At 35.9% G+C, this 24,959-nt stretch overlaps 1 protein-coding gene across 5 annotated transcripts in view; it reads right to left on the reverse strand.

The window, feature by feature from the left end:
• Nucleotides 1–3,508: 3,508 nt before the first annotated feature.
• Nucleotides 3,509–24,959, reverse strand: part of mgarpa (mitochondria localized glutamic acid rich protein a) — a 39,045-nt gene continuing 17,594 nt past the window's right edge. Inside the window, exons 5-8 of one of the 5 annotated variants that reach the window (XM_005169620.5) lie at nt 20,531–20,833; nt 11,197–12,543; nt 9,574–9,623; nt 3,509–7,736 (exon numbers count right to left, since the gene is read on the reverse strand). In XM_005169620.5, coding sequence (XP_005169677.1) covers nt 9,604–9,623; nt 11,197–12,543; nt 20,531–20,833 — 1,670 coding nt within the window. In that variant the 3' untranslated portion in view covers nt 3,509–7,736; nt 9,574–9,603. Of the gene's footprint in view, nt 7,737–9,573; nt 9,624–11,196; nt 12,544–17,739; nt 20,834–24,076; nt 24,413–24,959 lie in introns of those variants that run through there. The other 4 variants (XM_009291247.4, XM_009291249.4, NM_001328045.1 and 1 more) reach the window with 4 other exon arrangements.

Here is a 24,959-nt window from a genome sequence, read left to right on the forward strand (position 1 = left end):
GCAGTAACCGTACGTGACGTCACACACACCAGGTGCGCGTACTCTGAAATTTCATCAAGTCTCGGTTACTCTCTGAACCTAGACCCCTCTCATTGTAAATTTGTTATTCATTTTTTGCCTTTTCTGGCTAAATTTTACACCCCTAAATGAACATTTTTCAAAGAAACACTCTTATTTTTTATTTTCAGAAAGAATTTTGATTTATATGTTAAGCTAAAAGATTCTAATAATTATTCATTCATTAATTTTCCTTCGGCTTTGTCCCTTTATTCATCAGGGGCCACCACAGCGAAATGAACCGCCAACTTATCCAGCATATGTTTTACACAGCGGATGCCCTTCCAGCTGCAATCCAGTACTGGGAATCACCCGTACAAACTCAATTCACACACATGCACTACGGGCAAATTAGTTTATTCAATTCACCTAAAGCGCATGTCTTTGGACTGTGGGGGAAACGAGAGCACCTGGAGGAAACAGATATGACAACTGACCCAGCTGGGACTCGAACCTGCAACCTTCTTGCTGTGAGGCGGCAGTGCTAAACACTGATCCACTGTGTCTTCCAAGTTCATATTTATCTTTATTTATTTTGTCTTTGTACATTTTTTTTACTGACAATATGTTTAATTGATATTTTGTGTATTATATACAAACATTTAGGGTTTCTTCACGGTTCACCAAGACTATTTAAGACCTTTTCAAGACCATTATAAATATACAATTTCAGATTTATACGAAGTTAAACAACTAGTATTTCTTTTCTAAAGGCCAGCTAGTGGAAAAGATTTTTAATGGTCCCCACCAAACAATTTAATTTAGCTATTTCTAAGCCACATATTTGAAATAATGTGTCGAAACAAGCAAACTCTAGTCATAGACTTAAAATAAAGAGTTAACAACTTACACTTTTGTTAAAGGTTCTATTGAGATGTATTGTTGGTGATTGAATGAGTGTTTGGCCTGATTGATAAATGAACACCTGTTTAAAATTATTTCAAACCTTAAAGACATTATTTTGGTGAATTTAAAACTTTTTAAGGCCTAAAATGTAGTTTTTGAAATGTAAGACATTTTAAGACCCTGCAGACACCCCGATGTTGTTTACATGTCAACTGTATTCTGTTTGCAATAAAAAAAAGAAAAGATATTTCTTCAAGCAAACTTGGTTTTGCTCCTTGCAAAATTCCACATTCATAATTGCAAAATTTTCAAGCTCCAGACTGGTGTTTGTTGTTTTTATGAACGTATTTAAACAATACCATTCATTGATCTGACAACAATACGGCTCTAAAAACCTTATCTGTCTGCACCTCTTTTCCTGTTTGAGTAAGTTTTGCTTTTTAAATATGTATTTATTCTACACCCTGTGTTCAGTTGTTTCTCTTTATTTCCTTTGTTTTTATTTGTATATTTTTCCATTGATAAATATTATTATTTTGCCTGTTTGTTATTGTATGTATATGCTTATAGCATAGCCAATACAATGTTTTGGGCCTAATAATAATAATAAAAAAAATTTATTTAATCAAACTCGATTTTAAAATGTTAATTAATAGGTATATTTGATACATAGTGCTATCTAGTATTAAATCATAATTAAATTACATTTTACGTAATTTGTGTTGCATCATGTTCAAACATGTCTCGGGCAAATAAATTAATGATTACAATTAAATTATATAAAATAAAACACTAAATGTAAACTAATTTGAAAAAAATACATATTCTACGTGACAATTGCCAACAATATCCCCATACTTTATTCATTTTATTATCGGCTTAGTCCCTTTGTTAATCTAGGGTTGCCACAGTGGAATGAACCGCCAATATCCCCATAATACACAATATTATTTGTACTAATTTCTGAAATTATAACCTGTGCATTTCAAACCAGACAAATCCATTGAGGTAAAGTTGGTTTTATATTCGCAAATTCCCTATATTGTTTACCACGCTACAGTACTTTGAATATTCAGTCTGAAATTGCTTTAGGTCTGACTTTAAAACAACATTAGCACTATTTACTTGACTGTGAACAATGTTGTACTTTGATAGTCATTGGCTGCTAATATGATTTCCCTATTTATAATGTGCAAGTAACACTTTATAATGTGGCATCACAGTGGCGTAGTGGGTAGCACGATCGCCTCACAGCAAGAAGCTTGCTGGTTTGAGCCTCGGCTGGTCAGTCGGCATTTCTGTGTGAAGTTTGCATGTTCTCCCCGTGTTTGTGTGGGTTTCCTCCGGGTGCTCCGCTTTCCCCCACAGTCCAAAGACATGCGCTATAGGTGAATTGGGTAGGCTAAATTGACCGTAGTGTATGTGTGTGGTGATGAATGAGTGTGTATGGATGTTTCCCAGTGATGGGTTGCAGCTGGAAGGGCATCTGCTATGTAAAAACATTTGCTGAATAAGTTGGCGGGTCATTCCGTTGTGGCGACCGCAGATTATTAAAGGGACTAAGCCGCCGGAAAAAAATGAATGAATATACATACACTGTAAAAGATAAATCCGTAAAATTTACGGTAAAAAAACGCTGTGGTTGCCAGTACTTTACCGTTAAAAACACGGTACAAACCGTGAAAGTAATTTTTCATTTTTACGGTGAATTACCGTATTTCATTATTTTAAAGAGGTAATATGTTTGCATTTTGAATGATCAACGTCATCTACACATCTTTTGTTTCATGGTTAGACACGTTAGCACACCCACATGCAGGTGGTGATGAGGAAGATACAAAATGAGCCAATGCTCATCACAATTAACTTTTCCCACAAGTAGAAAAGAGTATCAGCATATAGAAGGTGCTCAGTGGCATTCACACAGCTACTAAACACCAGTATGGTAACATGCATAAAATTAAAGTCATGAAATAAACTTTGTTTATCAACATTAGATGTAACATAAATCTCTAATGTACATAACTGATGGGGAAACAACTAAACAGATCCATATTAATGTCAACCAAATGCATAAAAAGTGATGTGCCATGCAGGGAATTCTGGGATAGTCAATTTACGGTTATTCGCCGTATATATTAAGGAAACATACCGTTAACCAGGTTACAGATTTGTACTGTAGCATTTTTACAGTTTTTTACCGTTGAAATCACGGCCATTTTTTTACAGTGTAATGTGTGAATAAACAACCAACTTTCCCTCTATGAGAAATCCTTACCATTGATCTGGAACAGGGATGCTCAACACTGCATCTGGAGATCTACCTTCCGGCAGATTTCAGTTTCAACCCATATCAAACACACCTGCATGTAATTATCAAGTGCTGTTCAGGTCCTAATTTATTGCTTCAGGTGTGTTCAATCAGGGTTGGAGCTAAACTTTGCAGGAAGGTAGATCTCCGGGAACAGGGTTGAGCAGCCCTGATCTAGAAGACGCTTCTCCAAAATTTACAAAACTCATTATGCAACACACCAAACAGAGAAATCTAAAAAATATTAAATCTAAATTAATTACAATCTTTAATTATACACAAGCACACATAAAATGCTTTTTAATTCTTTATTTTCCCTCTGGTTTACATTCACAGTTAAACCCCCCCTGTTTAGGGCCTACATTAAAAGTGAAACCTCAAAACACCACAATAATGTGTATTATAGAACTAACCCTCAAACAAAGAGAACCCATGAAAACACCATTAATGATACTGTAACATACTTCACATTATTCCCTCACATTCACATTATAAATCTGTAATCGTGTAACACTCGAGGTCCCTTTTCAGACATGTGTGAAAGAAATAAACAACAAACGATTAAGAGGTTATAGGTGGTTTTCTTGTATTTATCCAACCTTTATTTCCCTTGTCTACCAGTCTAAATTGAGAATGAGTGCAGACTAGCATCTAATAAAATAAAATTGAAAGTAATAAGGGTGTAACTTTGGCATAACAGGTTTATGGAGCATCCTTTTGACACAAAGGAAGTAATGTTTTATAATCACATATATTGATGATGATGATGATGATTGATCACAAAATAAAAGCAAAGTATTGAGCAAAAAGGCTTTTCCTCTTGGATAATATCTGGCTTCAGAATTAATACTGGAATGTGAACATGGCATATTATAGTATTGCTTATTTGGTACCCTTTAGTTAAAGTGGTGTTTATAAGACTGTCATGAAACCTTTATGATCATGAGATGACGTCATGAATGTGAATGAGGTTATATGCATGCTTATGACAACTGTCATTAGGTTTCATTTTCTCAGTAATGACATTTTAAACGTTGTTTTCATGACGACTTGACATTACCCCTTATCTACTGTTGGGGATATTTTCATCCACTCTGGGGTGATTTTTAATTCTCCATTAGGCCATAACTTTTTCAGTGTTTCAGCAAATGTGATGATTTTTAGTGACAAGTCTTATTTTGGCACATATTTTTAGAAAATGCTTTGAAATTTTCAAAGAACTCAATGACTCAATTACACTCAGGGCAAATTTACTACTGTTTTGTTGTACTGGGGATGAAAAAATTCATTTATTTTTTATTTTTTGGCATAAATCTGTTAATCAACCTCAGTCCTGTTTAAAACTACTAAATTGTTTAGAAATGTACAAGATTTTAACTCTTTGATTGCCAAATTCATAATTGATGTCACTGATTTGGTGAGAAAAAAACACACAAAATGACGCAATAATAATATAAAAAGTAATTGTGGGCTGGATTTTCTTTTACCTTTTAATCAAAGTCTTGGACATGTAAAACAAAATTAATTTTGATGCATTGTTTTTGAATAATTTTCTTTTTTTCTCTTTAATATTCTTTTGGTGGCTGTTTATTATAACCACATTTTTTACAAGATTGCAAAGCCACGACATCATTTAATCATGCATATTTAATTGTTGGTGGTTTTCCCAGTTGGGAAGAGGTAAAACTTGTAAATTTCACTGTTGATCATTAGTTGGCCCTATTAACCCCTTAGATACAAAAAAAAAAAGCTTTCTGGATTATACATGGAGTATAAAAGCAAATTAAAGTGTGTGTGTGTGTTTGTGTGTGTGTGTGTGTGAGAGAGAAAATCAAAATATACATCTCAGCTCTCAGAACTACATGGAGTAAACAAAAACAAAGACTCTTTATCAGGGCAGGAGTGGGACTCCTTTTCAGCTCTGGAGTTTCAAGCCTTAGACCGGCCCACCTCAGTTTACAACTGACTAAAATAACGTCATTTCCAATTCAGTTTCTACTGACACTATAACGTCTTTTTAAAGGACACAGCTGCTTTAGAACTTAAATGCTTTTCATAAATATGAGAACATTAATTCTTTATAGATATCCAGTCCTTTGTAACAGTCGTCACACAAAAAAAATAAAACATGTACCCCTACATAAGTAACCCAAACATTACTATATATCTTTTCACTAAAATAAAAAAATATATATATTTAATATTTTACTCTGGTGAGGTTCGATCTCGGATCTTGACGTCGTAACACAACGTGCTAACCACTAGACCACGATGGCGTTGTTAAGTTAAAAAAGATAAAGAATAAGTATTGCACTGTTATCTGCTGCTATTGATGTTTTTTTTCACCCAACTCTTTTTCTCCCCTTTTAAGATTTCTGATCAAGTTTTGTTAGATTTATTAATGTAGTGAATCATCTGATTTTCATTGAGCAGGTGTAATATTCTTTAATATTAATTAATATTCACAAAGGTGCCGCTGTTTGGGGTGGAATGAGATACATCACCATTAATGTGCGGGCTGCATTTTCTAACGGGGCTACGAGAAAATAAATAAAAAGAGCGGAGCTGCGGCAAAATAATGAATAAAAAGAGTGAGGCTATGATCAAATAAATAAATAAATGAAAAAAAGTGCGACTGCTGAGAGTGCAAGCAGCTAGAGACACTGGCCCTCACTGCCAAAAAACGGACCAGCCCACCGGGAATTGTCCCGGTCCACCCGATTAGCCAATCCGGGCCTGGTATTTATGCACCATCAAATGTGGTTATAATGGAAGTCAATGGAGCAAAAACAGCCACTGACAGTAAATTAAGGAGAACAAAATGAAAATCTAACAATGCATTAAAGCCAACATTGTTACTTATGGTGACTGGTAATGTCCAAGACTGTGATAAAAGATGAAAAATTCTGTGCACAATTACTTTTTATATTGAAAATACGTCGTTTTGTTTGTTTTTTTCACCAAATCAGTGACAACATTAGTGAATTTGGCAATCAAAGAGTTAAAATCCTGTAATTTCTAAAAACATTCAGTAGTTTTGATAGGACTGAGGTTGATAAAAGATTTAAGCAAAATATTTCGAAAAAAATATTAATCTGATGCATTTTTACAGCAGTTTAATTCAGTGGATGTTTTCATCCCCAGCACAATAAAAGGGTAATAAATCTGAACAGTGCACAAGGGTTAACAAAACCTGTCATAAATCTGTCATAAACATAATTGTCAATAAGTCATTATAAATGTATGTAATAAAATGTTATGAATATTATAACAGCGTCATTAATATTATTTTACCTCAATTACAGTGGTACAAGCTGAATTTGTCACTAAAATGTTATTAAGTATTAATTAATGGCACAATTAAAAATGATTTGACAGAGTAGTGACACTTTAAATGAGACATTTTAATGACAAATACAGCTAGCTCCACCTGAAAATGTGATCAGAAAAATGACACAATTATAATGCCTCATCACAATCATGTTTATGACAGATTTATGACAAGTTTTGTTGTCTTGTTAATGTCAAGTTATCAAAGATTGTGATGTATGTGTTATGTCAAGTTCTCCTAATCAATGCCATCTTTGCATTCAATATTACATTACTGAGCAAATTACACTTAATAACAGTTGTCATAAGCATGCATGAAAGCTCATTCACTTTCATGACTTGTCATGTCCTGAAGGGGTGTTCATAAGACCTTTATAATCAAGTAAAGTGTTACCGATTATTTTGATAAATCTTCATTTTGACCTAGTCATGACATTATGAATGGCAGCGGGTTGCTAACACTGGAAATGTGTAAAAAGGAAAAACAACACTGTTCAAGCTGAGGTAGAGAGAGGTAGAAATTAAATAGCGTTAGTTAATAAATAATGCCGATAGCATCGTTTTTAAAGGAGAAACCTGAAATCTGGTGGCCAGCGTGCAGGTATGGCAGTGTTTGTGGCATAATCTGCTGGTATTGTAACCATTAATTTTAATATCAAGTCATGTCCTATAAAGTGAGATTTGAGGTAGGGTAAACTATAATGCAGTGTTTCCCAACCCTGTTCCTAAAGGCAAACCAACAGTATACATTTTCAACCTCTTCCTATTCAAAACACACCTGAATCAAAACATCAGCACGTTAGACGATGCTCCAAAACCTGAAGGTAAAGGTTCAGATGAGGGAGACATCCAAACTATGTACCGTTGGTGTGCCTCCAGGAACAGGGTTGGGAAACACTGCTGTAGTATAGGCTCATATTGTGCATTTGACTCAAATGAGTGGAGTTCCATTTAAAAAAGGCTCTTTCACAGCTTTGCATGCATTTTATCATTATTGTGAGTAAACCTGTATGCCTCACATACGAGTAAAGTGAAGGTTCAGGTGTAGTAACCATTTTTCAGTGGAGAGTCACAGAGAGAGCTGTAGGTGAAGGAGACGTCAGTGTGGACGCAGGCATCAGGGAAGGGGAAAGGCACATCACTAATTCTGTATCAGGGAACCACTTTACTATCCCAGATCAACATCTGACTGCTGCAAAGTGAGAAAAAGACAAAGATAATGTTACGTTAGCCCATGTAAATGGGTAGTTCACCCAAAAATGACAATTCAGTCATCATCTACTCACCCTTTACTTGTTCCAAACATGTTTGAGTTTTTTTTTTTTAGCACAAAAGAAGATAATTTGAAAAATGTCAGAAACCTCAACTTCCATAGCAGGAAAAACAGATACTATGAAAGTCAGTGGTTACAAACTTTCTTCAAAATATCTTGTTTTGTGCTAAACAAACACAAAAAAAGGTGAGTAAATTATGACAATTAAATTTTTTGGAAAAACTATCTCTTTAATCTAAAGGTTTATTACATTTTTTTGCGGGAAATCTGAGAACATACATTGTACACTACCTGACAAACGTCTTGTTGTCAATTCCAGTTGTAAGAACACCAAATAATAACTTGATGTCTAGGTAATCATTTAGAAAAGTGGCAGAAGGTTGATTTATCAGATGAATCATCTGTTGAGCTGCATCCTAATCATCACAAATACTGCAGAAGACCTACTGGAACCATGGACCCAAGATTCTCACAGAAATCAGTCAAGTTTGATAAAGGAAAAATCATGGTTTGGGGATATATTCAGGATGGTGGTGTGTGGGAGATCTGCAGAGTGGATGACAACATCAACAGCCTGAGGTATCAAGGCATTTGTGCTGTCCATTACATTACAAACCACAGGAGAGGGCAAATTCTTCAGCAGGATAGCGCTCCTCATCATACTTCAGCCTCCACATCCGTTCTTGAAAGCAAAGAAGGTCAAGCTGCTGCAGTATTGGCCAACCCAGTCACCAGATATAATCATTATTGAGCATGTCTGGGGTAAGATGACAGGAGGAGGCATTGAAGATGAATCCAAAGACTCTAGATGAACTCTGGGAGTCCTGCATGAACACTTTCTTTGCCTCCAGATGACTTTATTAATAAGTGATTTGAGTCATTGCAGAGATGTATGGATGCAGTCCTCCAAGCTCATGATGGAGTCAGACACAATATTCATTCTGTCTCCACTGCAGCAAGACTTTTGTCTAAGCAAAGTCAGACCTTACAGTCCTAATGAAATAATTAAAAATCAAGACATGATCATATTTTATTTTGGTAAAATAAGCGTAATCTAGAAGCCTTTCCCTTTCATATAAGCCACTTCTGATACCAAATGATCAACTAGAAGTCAAGATATTATTTGTTATTCATAAAACTTGGAAAGATGACAAGACTTTTTCAGGTAGTGTATTCTTTAGACCACACAAACTTCAAGCCTCTATTAATATTATGTTAGTTAAATACTTGTTAGTTAAACTAATTGTACATGTGTGTGTATTTGGATAGGTTAAAGGTAGAGTGCAGATTTTCAAGTGTGGGAAACAAAACTTGGCCACTTCACTAATAATTAATTTCAATTAGTAACAATTTTAATACAACCTGTTACAATTGTGACATTAACATTTCTACATGTTATTTCTTTCAGATGTGCAGGAGGTATTTAAACTGATCTGATCATGTGACATTTAAATATTTTAGTAAAAACAATCATTTAATAGTTGAATTTTATGATCAAAATGTCTACCTATCAAAAACAAAAAGTAAAAATACTGTAACCATTTAAAATAATGTGAATACATGATACAAGTATATTTTAAATTGTAATTTATTCATTCATTTAATCCATTTTCTTTTTGTTACATTTATTTAAAATAGGTTTTTGCTTGTAACAAGTCTTCCATAAAAAAAAATCTTACCAACTGTAAACTTTTGAAAAGTGCCTATTACACCAAGCATTATATGATAATACAACAGCATTAAAATGTAATATTACCTTTTCAGTTGGTGCTAATACATCTGCACTTTAAGCAACCGGCGCTTTCTCTGTGAATGATATTACAGAAGTACATTTAGATCATAAAAAGAAAGTTACAATGTACAGTAGATAGGTCGAATGTTTGTTTTTTTCATTAGAAATTGCCCTGTTTTTAGTGTCATTTTTTTCTGAGCAAAAAACAAGCATGTAATACTTTGCAACTATCCTTTAAACCACTACATTTTACTGATTTGACAGCAAGAAGATCTTAAACATGTATACCATAGCAAATTACAGCAAGATCACATATTAGTTTATATATTTTTAATCAGTAAAGGTCACACTCTAAAAAATGCTAGGTCATTTCAACTTAATTTTGGGTGACATGTGGACAAAACCAACTGCAATTTAATTTTTTTATGAAGATACCCAAGCTCATTCTGAAAACGTAGCTCCGTTTCTGGAGACAGCGGAATATGTCCCGGGGGGTACGTACGGCCGCGTTTATTTTTTTCAAGCGAACGCTGTGGGGCGGTGTGACGCCGTTTCCTTTCGCGCTTGCCTTACCTCCTAGCGGAGGGCTTCCCCGCTGAAACCCGTTTGTCCACTCAGCTCACCGTGTAACGTCGGCAGGCTCGAGATTCGAAGAGGAGTCGACCACGGCGACCGGTTTCGAGTACGGGGAAGAGCGGATCCAGAAATCAGTTAGGACGAAAACAGAATCCCAAAAATTAAGTGAACGAGTTTCGTGACAGGGTGAGAACGCGGCGAAATCCGAAAACGCGGTAGAAAAAAAAATTAAAATCGGGACTTTTATTTTTTTGGACGGCTTTTGTAAACTGTCGCTCGGGTTTAGGGAAGCGAGCGGGTGGGCGGGTCGAACGGTAAAATGGGTTGGGTTCGGGGAAGGAGGAGGGCGGGTCGGCCAATTGGCTGGTCGCACAGTCAATCATCCGGTCAGTTGGACAGCGGCCTCCGGCGGGTTCACGCGAGAACAGCGTGGGCGCGAACCACGCTCGCGAGAGGCGTCTGAGGTGCGAAAAAGCGGGCAACAGCGGCCTCTCGCGGATTCACGAAAACAAAAACTGCAGCCAATAAAACCCGCCAGGATGTATTCCGCGGTCTCCAGAAACGTCCACAGGACTACGTTTCCACAATGAGCCCGGGTTGTGTGATTATATTTAGTTTTAAACGATTTTCCTTTTTATTCAAGATAGCCTTTGTGTAGTAAAAATATAGCAGTCTGAATGCTGTTAATACCAGTTTAAACTATTGAACTAGTTTTATAAGACAGCTGAGAGAACAAAGAAACAACCATGTGTAATAACAGATTGTCTCTTGTGTGTTTATATGCATCCAATGGGTCGGTTCCACAGGTGAGACTAGCTCTTAATTGTCTACGGGCAACCTGACCCAAGCCTCCAGTCGCCATTCCTATCTGGATTCAGATATGACCCAGCATTGACGTACATATTTAGAATTGTCCATCTTTGTTTTAACCAATCGGAACCTGTTACCCAAATCACACCCTTTCAGGTCTTGTGTAGAGAGTGTAATTATTAATGATTTGTGATTGTAAGCAGAAGGAACTCATTGCGAGTGTTAAAGCTGGCACATTATTTTTTTGTTAAACCAGATTACCTGTTACCTGACCCGATGGCTCCTCATCATCATCATCAGGAGCTGGGATGATCCTGCCCATCACAGGGGACACGCCGAGCACCATGGGTTTCTTTTCGGATTTAGGAGCTCCTTCCAGGACGACCACTATGAAGTCTCGCTTGGGTTCTTCCACAGCAACTGGAGCAACTTCCACAACTGCACTTTCTTGAATCCCCTCTGTACTTACGGTTACATTAACATCCTCACTTTCTTGTGCTTCTGCAATGATCTCAACTACTGGAGCAACCTCTTCAGCGGCAGCAGGTGTTTCCTCTGGTACAACAACAGGTGTTTCTTCAGTCGCAGTAACAGCAGCTTCTTCAGATACCAATAAAACTGGCTCCTCTTCTGGAATAGAGGCCAACAGTGCATCGTCTGTCAATGCGTCCACTTCTAATACTGGTAGATCAGATGTTTCTGAAGACACCGGCAGATCAACGGGTGTTGCATCTTCTACAACTAAGGAAACAATCGGAGACACTGGTGCTTCTTCGGACAGAGAAGCAATTGATAATTCTTCAGCCGTTACATCAACATGTGGTTCCTCAATAACTGGAGAAACTGAAGGTTCTTCAATTACCGGAGCAACTACTGGTGAATCAACTGGTGTCTCTTCAGGCTCTTCGACAACTAATATGGCAACTGGTTCCTCAATAACTGGAGAAACCGGTGCTTCTTCGGTCGATGTAGCAATGGGCAATTCTTCAACCATTACAGCAACATGTGGTTCCTCCACAACGGGTGGTTCTTCAATCACTGGAGTGACTACTGGTATCTGCTCAGACTCTTCTACAACTAATGCCACAACTGGTTCCTCGATAACTGTAGAAACTGGCGCTTCTTTAGTGATTGGAGCAATGGATGCCTCCTCAACTATTGGAGCAACAACATGTGGTTCATCGACAACTGGGGAAACTGGTGGTTCTTCAATTACTGGAGAAACTAATGATGAATCAACTGATGTTTCCTCTGATGGAGGACTTTCAGAAACTGGAGCGAGAAATCCAGCTGTTTCTGGTGAACCGATTGGTGTCTCTACTAATGGAGTCTCTTCTGCCAGTATGGCAACAACTGGTTCCTCTACAGCTTCTGGTTCTTCTATGACTGGAGTAATAGACAACAAAGCCTCTTCTATTCCAACAGAATCTGATACTGGAGAAATTGGTGCTTCCTCTGTTATTGGTTCACTTTCCAAATTAAGCACCTTCTCTGGTAGAGATTTAACCGGGACGTCTTCCACAGATAGCGGCTCCACTGGAATGAGCTCAATCACGGAGGCAGCAGCCAGATCGGCTGTTTCTGGGCTAAGCGAGACTGGTGTGACCACTGAAAGACACAATCAAGCCAGCCAATAATCACATAAATGTTTGAGGTTTGCAACTGGTTTTAAAATGCTCCCTCAGTCACTCTCCTTCAGCTTAGTCCCTGTTTTACCACCAATTATTCTGGGATATGAATTTGCAGCAGATGCCCTTCCAGCCCCACTCTCACACTCATACACTACAGCCAATTTAGTTTGTCCAGTTCACCTTAGCACATGTCATTGGACTGTGGGGGAAACCGGAGCACCCGGAGGAAACCCACACTAACATGAGGAGAACATGCAAACTCCACACAGAAATGCCAACAGCCCAGCCAGGACTTGAATCAGCGACCTTCTTGCTGTGAGGCGACAGCGCTAACCACTGAGCCACCGTGCCACCTGTTTACCAAATTCACCTTAGTTAATTAATAATTTTTTTTCGGCTTAGTCCCTTTATTATCCAGGGGTCGCCACAGCGGAATGATCTGCCAACTTATCCAGCATTTATGTTTTACGCAGCAGATGCATTTCCAGCCGTAACCCATCACTGGGAAACCCATACATACTCATTCGCACACATACATACACTATGGACAATTTGGCTTACCTAATTCACCTGTACAGCATGTCTTCGGACTTTGGACGAACACGGAGAGATCATGCAAACTCCACACAAAAAATGCCAACTGACCCGGCCGGGGCTCAAACCAGCGACCTTCTTGCTGTGAGGCAACAGCACATCCCACTGCACCACCGTGTCACCCACCTTACTTAATTATTCCATTAAAATTTCTTTTGTCAATCTGATCACAAGTCAGACCTGCTCAACATGTGACCCTGGACTACATATGCAGTTTTTCTTTGCATGGGCATTTTTTTTGGTAACAGGCAAAAAAAAAAAAAAAAAAAAAAAAAAACAATGTATTGGTCAAGGTCAACATGGTGGCTCACTGATTAGCACTGTCGCATCACAGCAAGAAGGTCACTCGTTCAAGTGCTGGCTGGGTCAGTTGGCAGTTTTGTGTGGAGTTTGCATGTTCTCCCCGTGTTGGTGTGAATTTCCACTGGGTGCTCCAGTTTCTCTCACAGCCCAAAGACAAGCGGTATATGTGAATTGGATGAACTACATTGGCCGTATGAATGTATAAAAAAAATGAATGTATGTATTGGTCAAAGTTATCAATTTTTCTTTAATGCCAAAAATGAATTACCATATTAAGTAAAGATCATGTTCCATGAAGACGTTTCGTAAATTTCCTGTTGTAAATATATCATAACTCATAAGTTGAATTTAATTTCATTTAGCATTAAAATTTGTTTTTAAAAGGCAATTTTTTCAATATTTTGATGGCTTTGAACCTCAGATTACAGATTTTCCACTTAGTTGCATCTCCACCAAATATAAATAATGTCCTAAACGTTGTCAAATAAATCAATGGAAAGCTTATATACAGTATTTAGCTTTCATTCATTCATTCTTTTTCTAGGCTTAGTCCCTTTATTAATCAGGGGACGCCACAGCGGAATGAACCGCCAACTTATCCAGCACATGTTTTGCGCAGCGGATGGCCTTCCAGCCACAACCCATCACTGGGAAACACACGCACTCATATTCATCCATTTTCTTTTCGGCTCAGTCCCTTTATCAATCTGGGGTTGCAACAGCGGAATAAACCGCCAACTTATCCAGCACATGTTTTACGCAGCTGCAACTCATCCCTAGGAAACATTCATACACACTCATACACTACAGACAATTTAGCTAACCCAATTCACCTGTACCGCATGTCTTTGGACAGTGGGGGACACCGGAGCACCCGGAGGAAACCCACGCGAACACGGGAAGAACATGCAAACTCCACACTGAAATGCCAACTGACCAAGCCGAGGCTTGAACCAGCGACCTTCTTTTCTGGTCCAGAGTCATATATTTAAAAAAAAAAAAAAAGGCATTGTAATATTTATTTTCATCAAATAATTTCAATAGCTATATTTAGAAAAAAGTTATTGTTTTAAAATGATTGATGATTTTGTAAAGGAGTGAGTCAGCATAAAAGATTAAAACATTACAAGTTACAAGCAAAGATCAATACTTTTTAGGGGAGTTTAACAGCATTCAAAAAGTGCAAATTAAAACTGAAAAATAAAACAATTGTGTCTGAATGCTTTACTATTGTTTGGAATGTTTACACTTTGACAGGACTCAAACCACCTCCAAACGAAAACCTTCACTATATTAAAGTTGAACTTTGTAAATAATCTACAAATATTGTACTCTAGGGTGGCACGGTGGCTCAGTGGTTAGCACTGTCACCTCACAGCAAGAAGGTTGTTGGTTCGAGCCCCAGCTAGGCCAGTTGGTATTTCTGTGTGGAGTTTGCACGTTCTCCCTGTGATGGTGTGGGTTTCCTCCAGGTGCTCCAGTTTCCCCCACAGTCCAAAGACTTGCACTATAAGTGAATTGAATTAGCTTAATTGGCACTAGTGTATGTGTGTGAATGAAAGTGTATGGGTGTTTCTTAGTACTGGGTTGCAACTGGAAGGGCATCCGCTGTGTAAAACATATGCTGAATAATCTGGCGGTTCATTCCGCTGTGGTGACCTCTGATGAATAAAGGGATAATGTAAAATAATAAATAAATAATGTGCTCTAGTTTCCCCAGAGATGGGTTGCAGCTGGAAGGGCATCCGCTGCGTAAAACATATGCTGGATAAGTTGAACCCTGATTAATGAAGGGTCTAAGCTGAAAAGAAAATGAATAGTGTGCTCTAAGCTGTGGCTCCTGCTCAACTTACTATTGTATAATTCACAGTAGGTCCTTATAATACTACTCAAGCACTAGAGTCATAAAAAAATTATGTAGAACATAGAAAGAGTTTTGTATACTAGCAAATGCATATTAATACCGAGTGGAAACCTAATTTTTAGACATTTTATAACTTTTAAATACTTGTTTGGTTAAAATATTAGGTAATTCATCAGTTTTGGTCACAATTCATGATATTAACCAACCATAAACTAACACTACTAGATAAATAAACAAGTGATCAGCTGTTTATTAATAGTTAGTAAGGTAGAAGTTTTGGTTTTGTGTGATTAGAGATGCAGAATAAGATCAGACTTCATAACTACAAATGAACAGTTAATATCTTAATAATAGGCAGGTAATAAGCCAGTACTTATTAGCATGAATTAAGGCCTAAACTCATATAAATAATAATAAATAATAATACTAATATAATGATAATATTACTAAAATAAATAATAATAAATATTAATACCAATATAATACTAATAATACCAATAAATAATATTACTAATATAATAATAATGTTACTAATATAAATGATAATAAATATTAATTCCAATATAATAATACTAATATAATAATAATTAATATTACTAATATAATAAATAATATTACTAATATAAATACTAATACTAATATAATAGTAAATAATATTACTAATAAATAATATTACTAATATAATAAATAATATTACTAGTATAAATATTACTAATATAATAATACTATTACTAATATAAATAATAATACTGATATAATAATAAATAATATTACTAATATAAATAATAATACTAATATAAAAGTAAATAATATTACTAATATAACAAATAATGTTACTAGTATAAATATTACTAATATAATAATAATATTACTAATATAAATAATAATACTAATATAATATTAAATAATATTACTAATAAATAATAATAATACTAATATAATAATATTACTAGTATAAATATTATTACTAATATAATAATAATAATATTACTTATATAAATAATAATACTAATATAATAATAAATAATATTACTAATATAAATAAAAAATAATACTAATATAATACTAATATAAATATTAATAAATAATATTTGGTGTTATCAAACATTACTTTTGTAGAATATTTCAGTGTGTGTGTGTGTGTGTGATTAGAAGGTCTAGAGACACAGAAACAACAGGAAAGACAGAAATTAAGATTATTGAAAGTAGACTACAAATGTTCATCCTCACTAGAGTAGAGACGTTTCTAAAAGCAAAGAAAAAGCCTATTCATTTAAGAGCACTTCGTCTCAGATGGTGTATTTTAAGTGCAGTTTAAATGCATTCAGATGGTGTGCTTTTTGGGGGGGCATTTCACAGAACGACATTGCTTTCAGCATCTATCATAATGCATGTCTATTTTTTAAGACATTTCCCATCAAATTATACAAGAGGCTTTACTGCCAAATATCACCAAGGAAGGGACACACCACAAATATTACCAAACACTAACAAAGAAAACCCTTCTGCATTAAATTCACCGTTTTAAAACATTACTTTTGGAATAGAGGATGAACGGTCAATGTTAAAATATAGACTTAGCGGCCACTTTATTAGGTATACCTTACTAGTACAGAGTTGGACCCCGTTTTGTCTTCAGAACTGCTTTAATCCTTCATGGCATAGATTCAACAAAGTCCTGGAAATATTCCTCAGAGATTTTGGTCCATATTGACATGATAGCATCACACAGTTGATGCACATTTGTCAGCTGCACATCCATGATGCGAATCTCCCGTTCCACCACATCCCAAAGGTGCACTATTGGATTGAGATCTGGTGACTGTGGAGGCCATTTGAGTACAGTGAACTCATTGTCATGTTCAAGAAACCAGTCTGAGATTATGCACGCTTTATGACATGGCGCGTTATCCTGCTGGAAGTATCCATCAGAAACTGGGTACACTGTGGTCATAAATGGATAAACATGGTCAGGAACCATACTTGGGTAGGCTGTGCTGTTGACACAGTGGTACAAATGGGTCCAAAGTTTGGCAAGAAAATATCCCCTATACCATTACACCACCACCACCACCAGCCTGAACGATTGATACAAGGCAGGATGGATCCATGTGTCTGGTACCAACAACCATGCTACGTTCAAAGTCACTTAAAATCACCTTTTTCATCCCCATTCTGATGCTCGGTTTGAACTACAGCAGATCGTCTTGACCATGTCTACATGCCTAAATGCAATGAGTTGCTGCCATGTGATTGGCTGATTAGCCAAGTTAACGAGCAAGTGAGTTAACGAGCAGTTGGACAGGTGTACCTAATAAAGTGGCCAGTGAGTGTATAGGATATAATATTAGTTTCCAAAATCAGGATGTTTTCAAGAGAGAGCAAAACAAATTAAACACAGAGAATATCTTGTCATATTTATCCATAATTTTATTAAATAGTTTTGAATCCCTTATCAGTTTTCATCACACGGTTGCAAATTGTCCATGAACCACACATACTTGAGCTCATTTGTTTAATTAGCGAGTTCCTTGTTCGTTCATTCACACAGAGGAATATAAAGGGACAACTAATACAGAAACACAGCTGGCCTATTCGCTATAGGGAGCAAAAAGACTCACAGTTTTTCACAGAAACATCTGGCGTGTACCAACTAAGTGATATCTGGCAGAGAAGCACAAGTTTTGACAAATCCAAAATGCACCGGCACTGTTATTACATAATAAATAGCAACACACAGCAGTACATTGGCAGCTTTTTGTGGTGTCTTTACATGCAATTGTGCCTCAAAAAAGAGGTAAGGCAGGATAGAGGTTGAAAAACAAAAAGACCTGTCAGGTTGGCTCAGATTTTAGACATTAAGAGTGAAACTAAGAGAAGGAGAAAAGGAAACAGATGATGTATTGGGAATTGTGGAATGTTTGGTCACAAAAAGCAGCAACTTTGAGTCCTCACAGTGGTTTCTACAGTTATCAGCACTGGATTTCCAGGAGTATAATAGAAATGTACATATTATAGAGACTGTTCAGCTCAAAAATTACTCATCCATCACTTGCTTCAACATTGAACACAAAAGAAGATATTTTGAAGAATGTCGCAAAGCTCCAGCTATAATTCCATATTATGGTATCTCTACTGTGGAATTAAATGACTTTTTTTTATAACAAAATCTTCATCATTTCTTCTTTTATGTTCATCTCATAAGGGTTTGGAATCACTTGACTGTCTTTATATTTTTAGGTTTTTTTGGCTTGACTGTCTGCAATTTAGTGGGATGGCATTACCACAATGCAAGGACCCTGTTCTACACCTTAATGCAATGAAGACTATACAGTCGATCACATACACTGTCCTTTATTGTCTAGGATTGTCAAAAACTTCAACTTTTATAGTAATTGATACTAAAATTAAACATCTAAGCATGTTTTTTAAGGGACAGTTCACCCAAAAAAGATGCTTCCAAGCATTTATAAGTTTCTTTCCCTTGTTGAAGTAAAAAAGATGATGTTTTGAGGAAAGATGAAAACCTGTAACCATTGACTTCCATAGTGGGAATCAAAAATACTGTGGAAGTCGATGGTTACTGGTTTTTAGCAAAACATCTTCTTTTGTGTTCAACAGAAGAAACTCAGGTTTGGAACAAGTGAATGATGACAGGATGTTCAGTTTTGGGTGAACTATCAGTTTAAACAGCTGATTGGCCGTTGTGTTCACAGGCTTAACAGATATGATTGTGATTGGCTCTGAAGGTCAACATGTCACCACTTTTCACTGCTGTTAGTTGGTTATGGCTATGGCTATGAATGGTTAGTCCACCCACAAAAAAAAACATGTTATTAATTGATCATCGGTCCACAAAACAAGGTATTTTGGGTGAAATCCGAAGGTTCTAGACCATGGGTCTCAAACTCAATTCCTGAAGGGCCAGAGCTCTGCACAGTTTTGCACCAACCCTATCAAACACAACTGATCCAACTAATCGAGGTGTTCAAAATAGTCACGATCACCTTCATAAGTTGGGTCAGCTGTGTTTGATCAGGCTTGGAGCAAAACTGTGCAGAGCTGCGGCCCTCCATGAATTGAGTTTCAGATCTATGGTCTAGACCAGGCATGTCCAAACTCGGCCCTGGAGGGCCGGTGTCCTGCACAGCTTAGTTCCAACCCCCATCAGACACACCTGGGCTAGCTACTCAAGCTCTTACTAGGCTTTCTAGAAACATCCTTGCAGGTGTGTTGAGGCAAGTTGGAGCTAAAATATGCAGGACACCGGCCCTCCTGGACAGAGTTTGGACACCCCTGGTCTAGACATTTAATTTAATAGACATTATTTCAATTTTAGTATCAACTGGTACTGAAGTTGATGCTTTGATAACCCTACTTCTGTCTCTGAATAACTGAAAATTCCGTCCTCATTTACTCCTGATTCACAGGTCACTGTTTGACTTTTTCATCTGTAATACTTCAGAATAATGGTCCATTAGCTAAAAAGAGTTTAAATTAAGTATGAATATTCTTGTAAAGCATTTATTAATCATAGTTCAATGTTTATTAATGCATTATTAAAATATTAAATTTGTGCTTGTTAATGAAAAGTGAGTTATGAACTAACATTAACAGACGTTGTGATGAATAAATACCACAATAAATGCATCACTAAATGTTTGATCATCTTAATAAAGACAAAATCTAACATTTACTAATGGACCACTATTTTAAAGCGTTACTCTTTCTTCTGTTGAACACAAAAGAAGATATTTTGAAACATGTTAAAACCTGTAACCATTGACTTCCATAGTACTTGTGGAATTCCTACTATAGAATTCAATAGTTACAAGTTTTTAACAGTTTTTAAAATATCTTCTTTTGTAATCAAGTGAAAAAACATGCTAAAGCACTAAGCACTTAAGGGTGGGTAAATAGTGAGTAATTTTTGTGTGAACTATCCCTTTAGGAATTAAATTAGAATATTAATGTAGTCCTACATCTTGTTCCAAGTGCCATTTTTGTTCTTGTTTTTTTTACATAAAGTGAGCCAGTGATAATTCTGCTATAGAGGACACTGAGTCTTCGGTATTGTGTGTGTGTGTGTGTGTGTGTGTGTGTGTGTGTGTGTGTGTGTGTGTGTGTGAGTACTCGTGAGGCTTTTAGGCCTCTGTATCAGCAGCCTGATCTACTGCCTCCTCTTGGGAGACTGAAGGCGTACCATTGCTCTCTGCCGCCGGCTCTTCTTCCTGAATGACCGGAGTCACGATGGCCTCTGCTGCTGCTTCGACTTCTTCTGCAACCTTCTGTACTTCCTGTGCGACCGCTGCCACTTCCTGCGCCGTCTCCTCTACAACTCCTGCCACTTCAGCCACCAGCTCTGCAGTCTCTGCCACCGTCTCTGCCACTTCCTCCACTACGCTCTCCAGAGCTCCAGATTTCTCCTCCGTTTCCAGCAGAACTTCAGCAGAATTATCTGCCTCGACTGCGCTCTCCACCTCGGCTTCCTCGACAGTCGATTCTTCTAAACAGATAATAAAGAGAAACATTAAACACTGAGCTATGAGTTTAATGTTTAACACACTCACTCAAACTGCTTTACAATCTCAATGTTTAGTCATTTAGTGTAGTAACGTCAATTAGTGATATTTAGTGTAATCTCAATTAATGATATTTAACTTAAAGAATAGAGTATTAACTTATCTTTTGCTTCAGGAAAATGCTCAAAAAATGCATTGGCACATTGTTTTGTGACAAGTGAACATACTTTGCGAATTTTTTTTTATTATTATTTTTTTTAAATTGGTTTTAATGAACATACAAACGTAAACAAAAAAGGGCAAAGACAAATATATCAGTAGACAAATATAGCAGCAAAAGGCAAAGAGAAAAAAAAATCTATAATTAAATTATTTCAAAATAATAATAATAAAAAAATAAATAAACATACCAACAAAATACAAAAAAAATAAAAATAAAACATAATACACAAAGTTATGCAGTGATTAAGGTCACACATATTGTGAAAATACATCAGATGTGTTCATAGAGTCAGAGGATCATTAGAGGCATCCATATTTTTTGAAAGGCATCCCCTTTGTTTTTTAAGTAGTATGTATATTGTTTACTTTGCGAATTTAAGAAATAAAAATAAAATAATTTTCTCAGGACACAATTTTAAGAGTTCAGATTTCTTAAGTGTTCTCTGAAATGATCTTGTAAAATACGCATTTTTCACAGTCTCCAATGTTTTTGTGCACTTATTTCATTTTAAACACACTGAAAAGAACCTGTTATTTGCTATAAAAGTGAGATTACTAAACTGACACACAGGAGACTGAAAAAAATGCTGATTTTAAGAGAACCTCTCAGATGCATCTTTTTGCAAAAAGTTGCAACTTATAATTTGTTTATTAATATGAAAAAGGCGACACGGTGGCTTAGTGGTTAGCACTGTCACCTCACAGCTAGAAGGTTGCTGGGTCGAGTCCCGGCTGGACCGGTAGGCATTTCTGTGTGGAGTTTGCATGTTCTCCCAGTGTTAGCACGGGTTTCCTCAAGGTGCTCCGGTTTCCCCCACAATTTAAAGACGTGCACAATAGAAGAATTAGATTAACTAAATTGGCCGGTGTGTGTGTGTGTGTGTGTGTGTGTGTGTGTGTGTGTGTGTGTGTGTGTGTGTGGATGTTTCCTTGCACTGGGCTGCAGCTGGAAGGGCATCCGTGTGTAAAACATATGCTGGATAAGTTGGCGGTTTATTCCGCTGTGACAACACCTGATGAATAAAGGGACTAAGCTGAAGTAAAATGAATGAATAAATAAATAATAATTTAAAAAAATTAATTACTTCAAAAGCTATTTGTTAACACAACTTTAATAATTTTATTTTGACATAAATCATTATATAATCACATTACCATTTATATAATAAATCCCATTTTTTCTCTATTATTTTTATTAATATCAATTAACCTTTTTAGGTAAAAAGCTCAACTAAGGCATTTCTTAACACAGACTTTATGTTATTGAATGCAAATGGCATCATTATAGATATTGCAAATTTTAGCTTTTCATTTAGATGTAAAACGCTACCTAGACATTTATTGTTGCCTAATGTGAGGTTGTTAATGTACTTGCATAATATACTCAGATATATATAGTTGAAGTTATAATTATTAAACCTCCTTTCTTTTTTAAATATTTCCCAAATTATGTTTAACAGTGAAAGGAAATTTTCACAGCATGTCTGATAATATTTGTTCTTCTGGAGAAAGTCTTATTTGTTTTATTTTGGCCAGAATAAAAGCATTTTTTTAAAAGCAACTTTTTAAACACCATTTTAAGGTCAAAATTATTAGCCCCTTTAAGCTATATATTATTTCGATAGTCTACAGAACAAACCTTTATACAATAACTTGCCTAATTACCCTAACCTGCCTAAATAACCTAGTTAAGCCTTTAAATGTCACTTTAAGCTGTATAGAAGTGTCCTGAAAATATTTAGTAAAATATTATTTACCATCATCATGGCAAAGATAAAATAAATCAGTTATTAGAGTTGAGTTATTAAAACTATTATGTTTAGAAATGTTCCGAAAACATCTTCTCTCTGTTAAACAGAAATATAATTATTCTGACTTCAACTATATATATATATATATATATATATATATATATATATATATATATATATATATATATATATTTTCAATATAATTCTTGAGATAATTTTGGGACAACTTAATTGTTTTATGTTTAATCTACTTAAATTTGTAAAATTATTTAAGGCAACTTATTCAATCGATCATTATTTTGGGTTTTGGGACAACATGAAGGAATTATGTGGGACCCTGCAGTTTTTACAGTGTAGTTAGTTAGTTAGTACAACTTAACTAATATAATTAACTAATGTGTTACTTTTGTGAGTAAAGAGTCAGGATGTATTTACTAATGTAATTTAACTGAAGAAAAAATATCTAAATAGATAGATAGTTTTTATTATATAAATAACAACATAGTATAACTAACTTATAGTAATGCAAATAGAGATAAAATGCAACCTGTACATTTATTGTTGCTTAATGAGTTTGTCAATGTACTTAGATTAATATACTCAGATAAGAATCAAGTAAAATAATATTCAAAAGTTATTAAAAAATAAATAAATAAATTATAATAACAAATAATAATAATAATAATAAATAAATTACCTAATTAACAAAAAAATAGTTCAAATATACTAATATAATTAACTAATGTATTACCTTTCTGAGTGAAGTGGGAGAATGTATTTTCTATGTAAATTTAAATGAGAAAACAATTATTTAAAATATATTTATTATTAATTTAATACTTCAATAATTACATTAAGTTTATTTCAAGACTTATAATTTAAATAAATTGCATGGTATTTACGATGGAATATCATTATAGCTAACTAAATAACTGGATTCAAACATCATATAAAACATTAACATTTCCACCATGCCGTTTAAAGCCTCTAACTCGCACAGCACCCAACTTACCAAACCTCCAGGAAAGCTTCCATCAAACAGGTTAAAAAAACAACTCAAAATCACTCACAACGCAGTCATTCAGAGCAGGCAGCATGCAGAACTCACGAATGAGGAGGGAGGTGAAAAAGAAACAACAGGAGAAAAGAGGAGCCGGTGAAAAGAGGGAATACAAAGATATCTGAGCCTTACCATCCGCTTAAACTTAGCAGCAACTCTGAACTCCAGCATCACACAATAACAACCAGAGCAGCTTCGTTGTGCGTGTTTATTAAGTGAACTCAAAGAGGTGAGGCTTTCTTTTACATCTTCCACCAATCTACATTACATTTATGCGTTTACATTGCATTCATGGGACACATCTAATCAGTTCTTTGCTTTCTGTGGGGATCAAACTCTTAATCTTGGCATTGCTAATGCCGTGCTTGCTTAAGAAGAGAATGGGGGAAACTAACTTTAAAATAAAAGAGATATCAGTTCAATGGCAAAAGCAGGACTCATAATGGCATGAGCTCAGGAGAGAATCATCCAAAAAAAGTCCTGACTGAAGACTAAAGGTGTTCAGCCGCGAATGTCCCAATTAGTTTACTCTGGAAAAAGGTCAGAACAAAGAGATGGTTAGGAAAAGTTAGGAAAAGGATTAGTTCAAGTTCTGAGTTGGTGGTTTAATCCCACCAAGCACTTTTGTGTTGAAAAGATGTCTAATAACCATCTACACATGAGACGTCTTTGCTAAAACTAGACTGAATTTGGGCTGCCAGTGGACATCTAACAGACGTCCAAAAACAGACTAGTCATCAAACAGACCAGCTTTACATGTGCAGTCATTCATTCCTGTCTATTTGATGACTAGTCTATTTTTGGGATATTGTTAGACATCTATTAGACGTAATAAAAATAATAATAATAATTAATTACATTTGTACAGCGCTTTTCTGGACACTCAAAGCACTTTACACATTGAGGGAATCTCCTAATCAGGGGGCCATAATACGCTAGACTGCACACCACACACCAGTTGATTGGTGGAAAGGAGACAGAGTGAAGAAGCCAACTGTCATATGGGGATGGTTAGGAGGCCATGTTGGACAAGGGCCAGTGAGCAAATTTGGAAAGGATGTCAGGGTTAAACCCTGA

The sequence above is a fragment of the Danio rerio genome, chromosome 14 (genome assembly GCF_049306965.1).
Source record: "Danio rerio strain Tuebingen ecotype United States chromosome 14, GRCz12tu, whole genome shotgun sequence".
Classification (NCBI taxonomy): domain Eukaryota; kingdom Metazoa; phylum Chordata; class Actinopteri; order Cypriniformes; family Danionidae; genus Danio; species Danio rerio.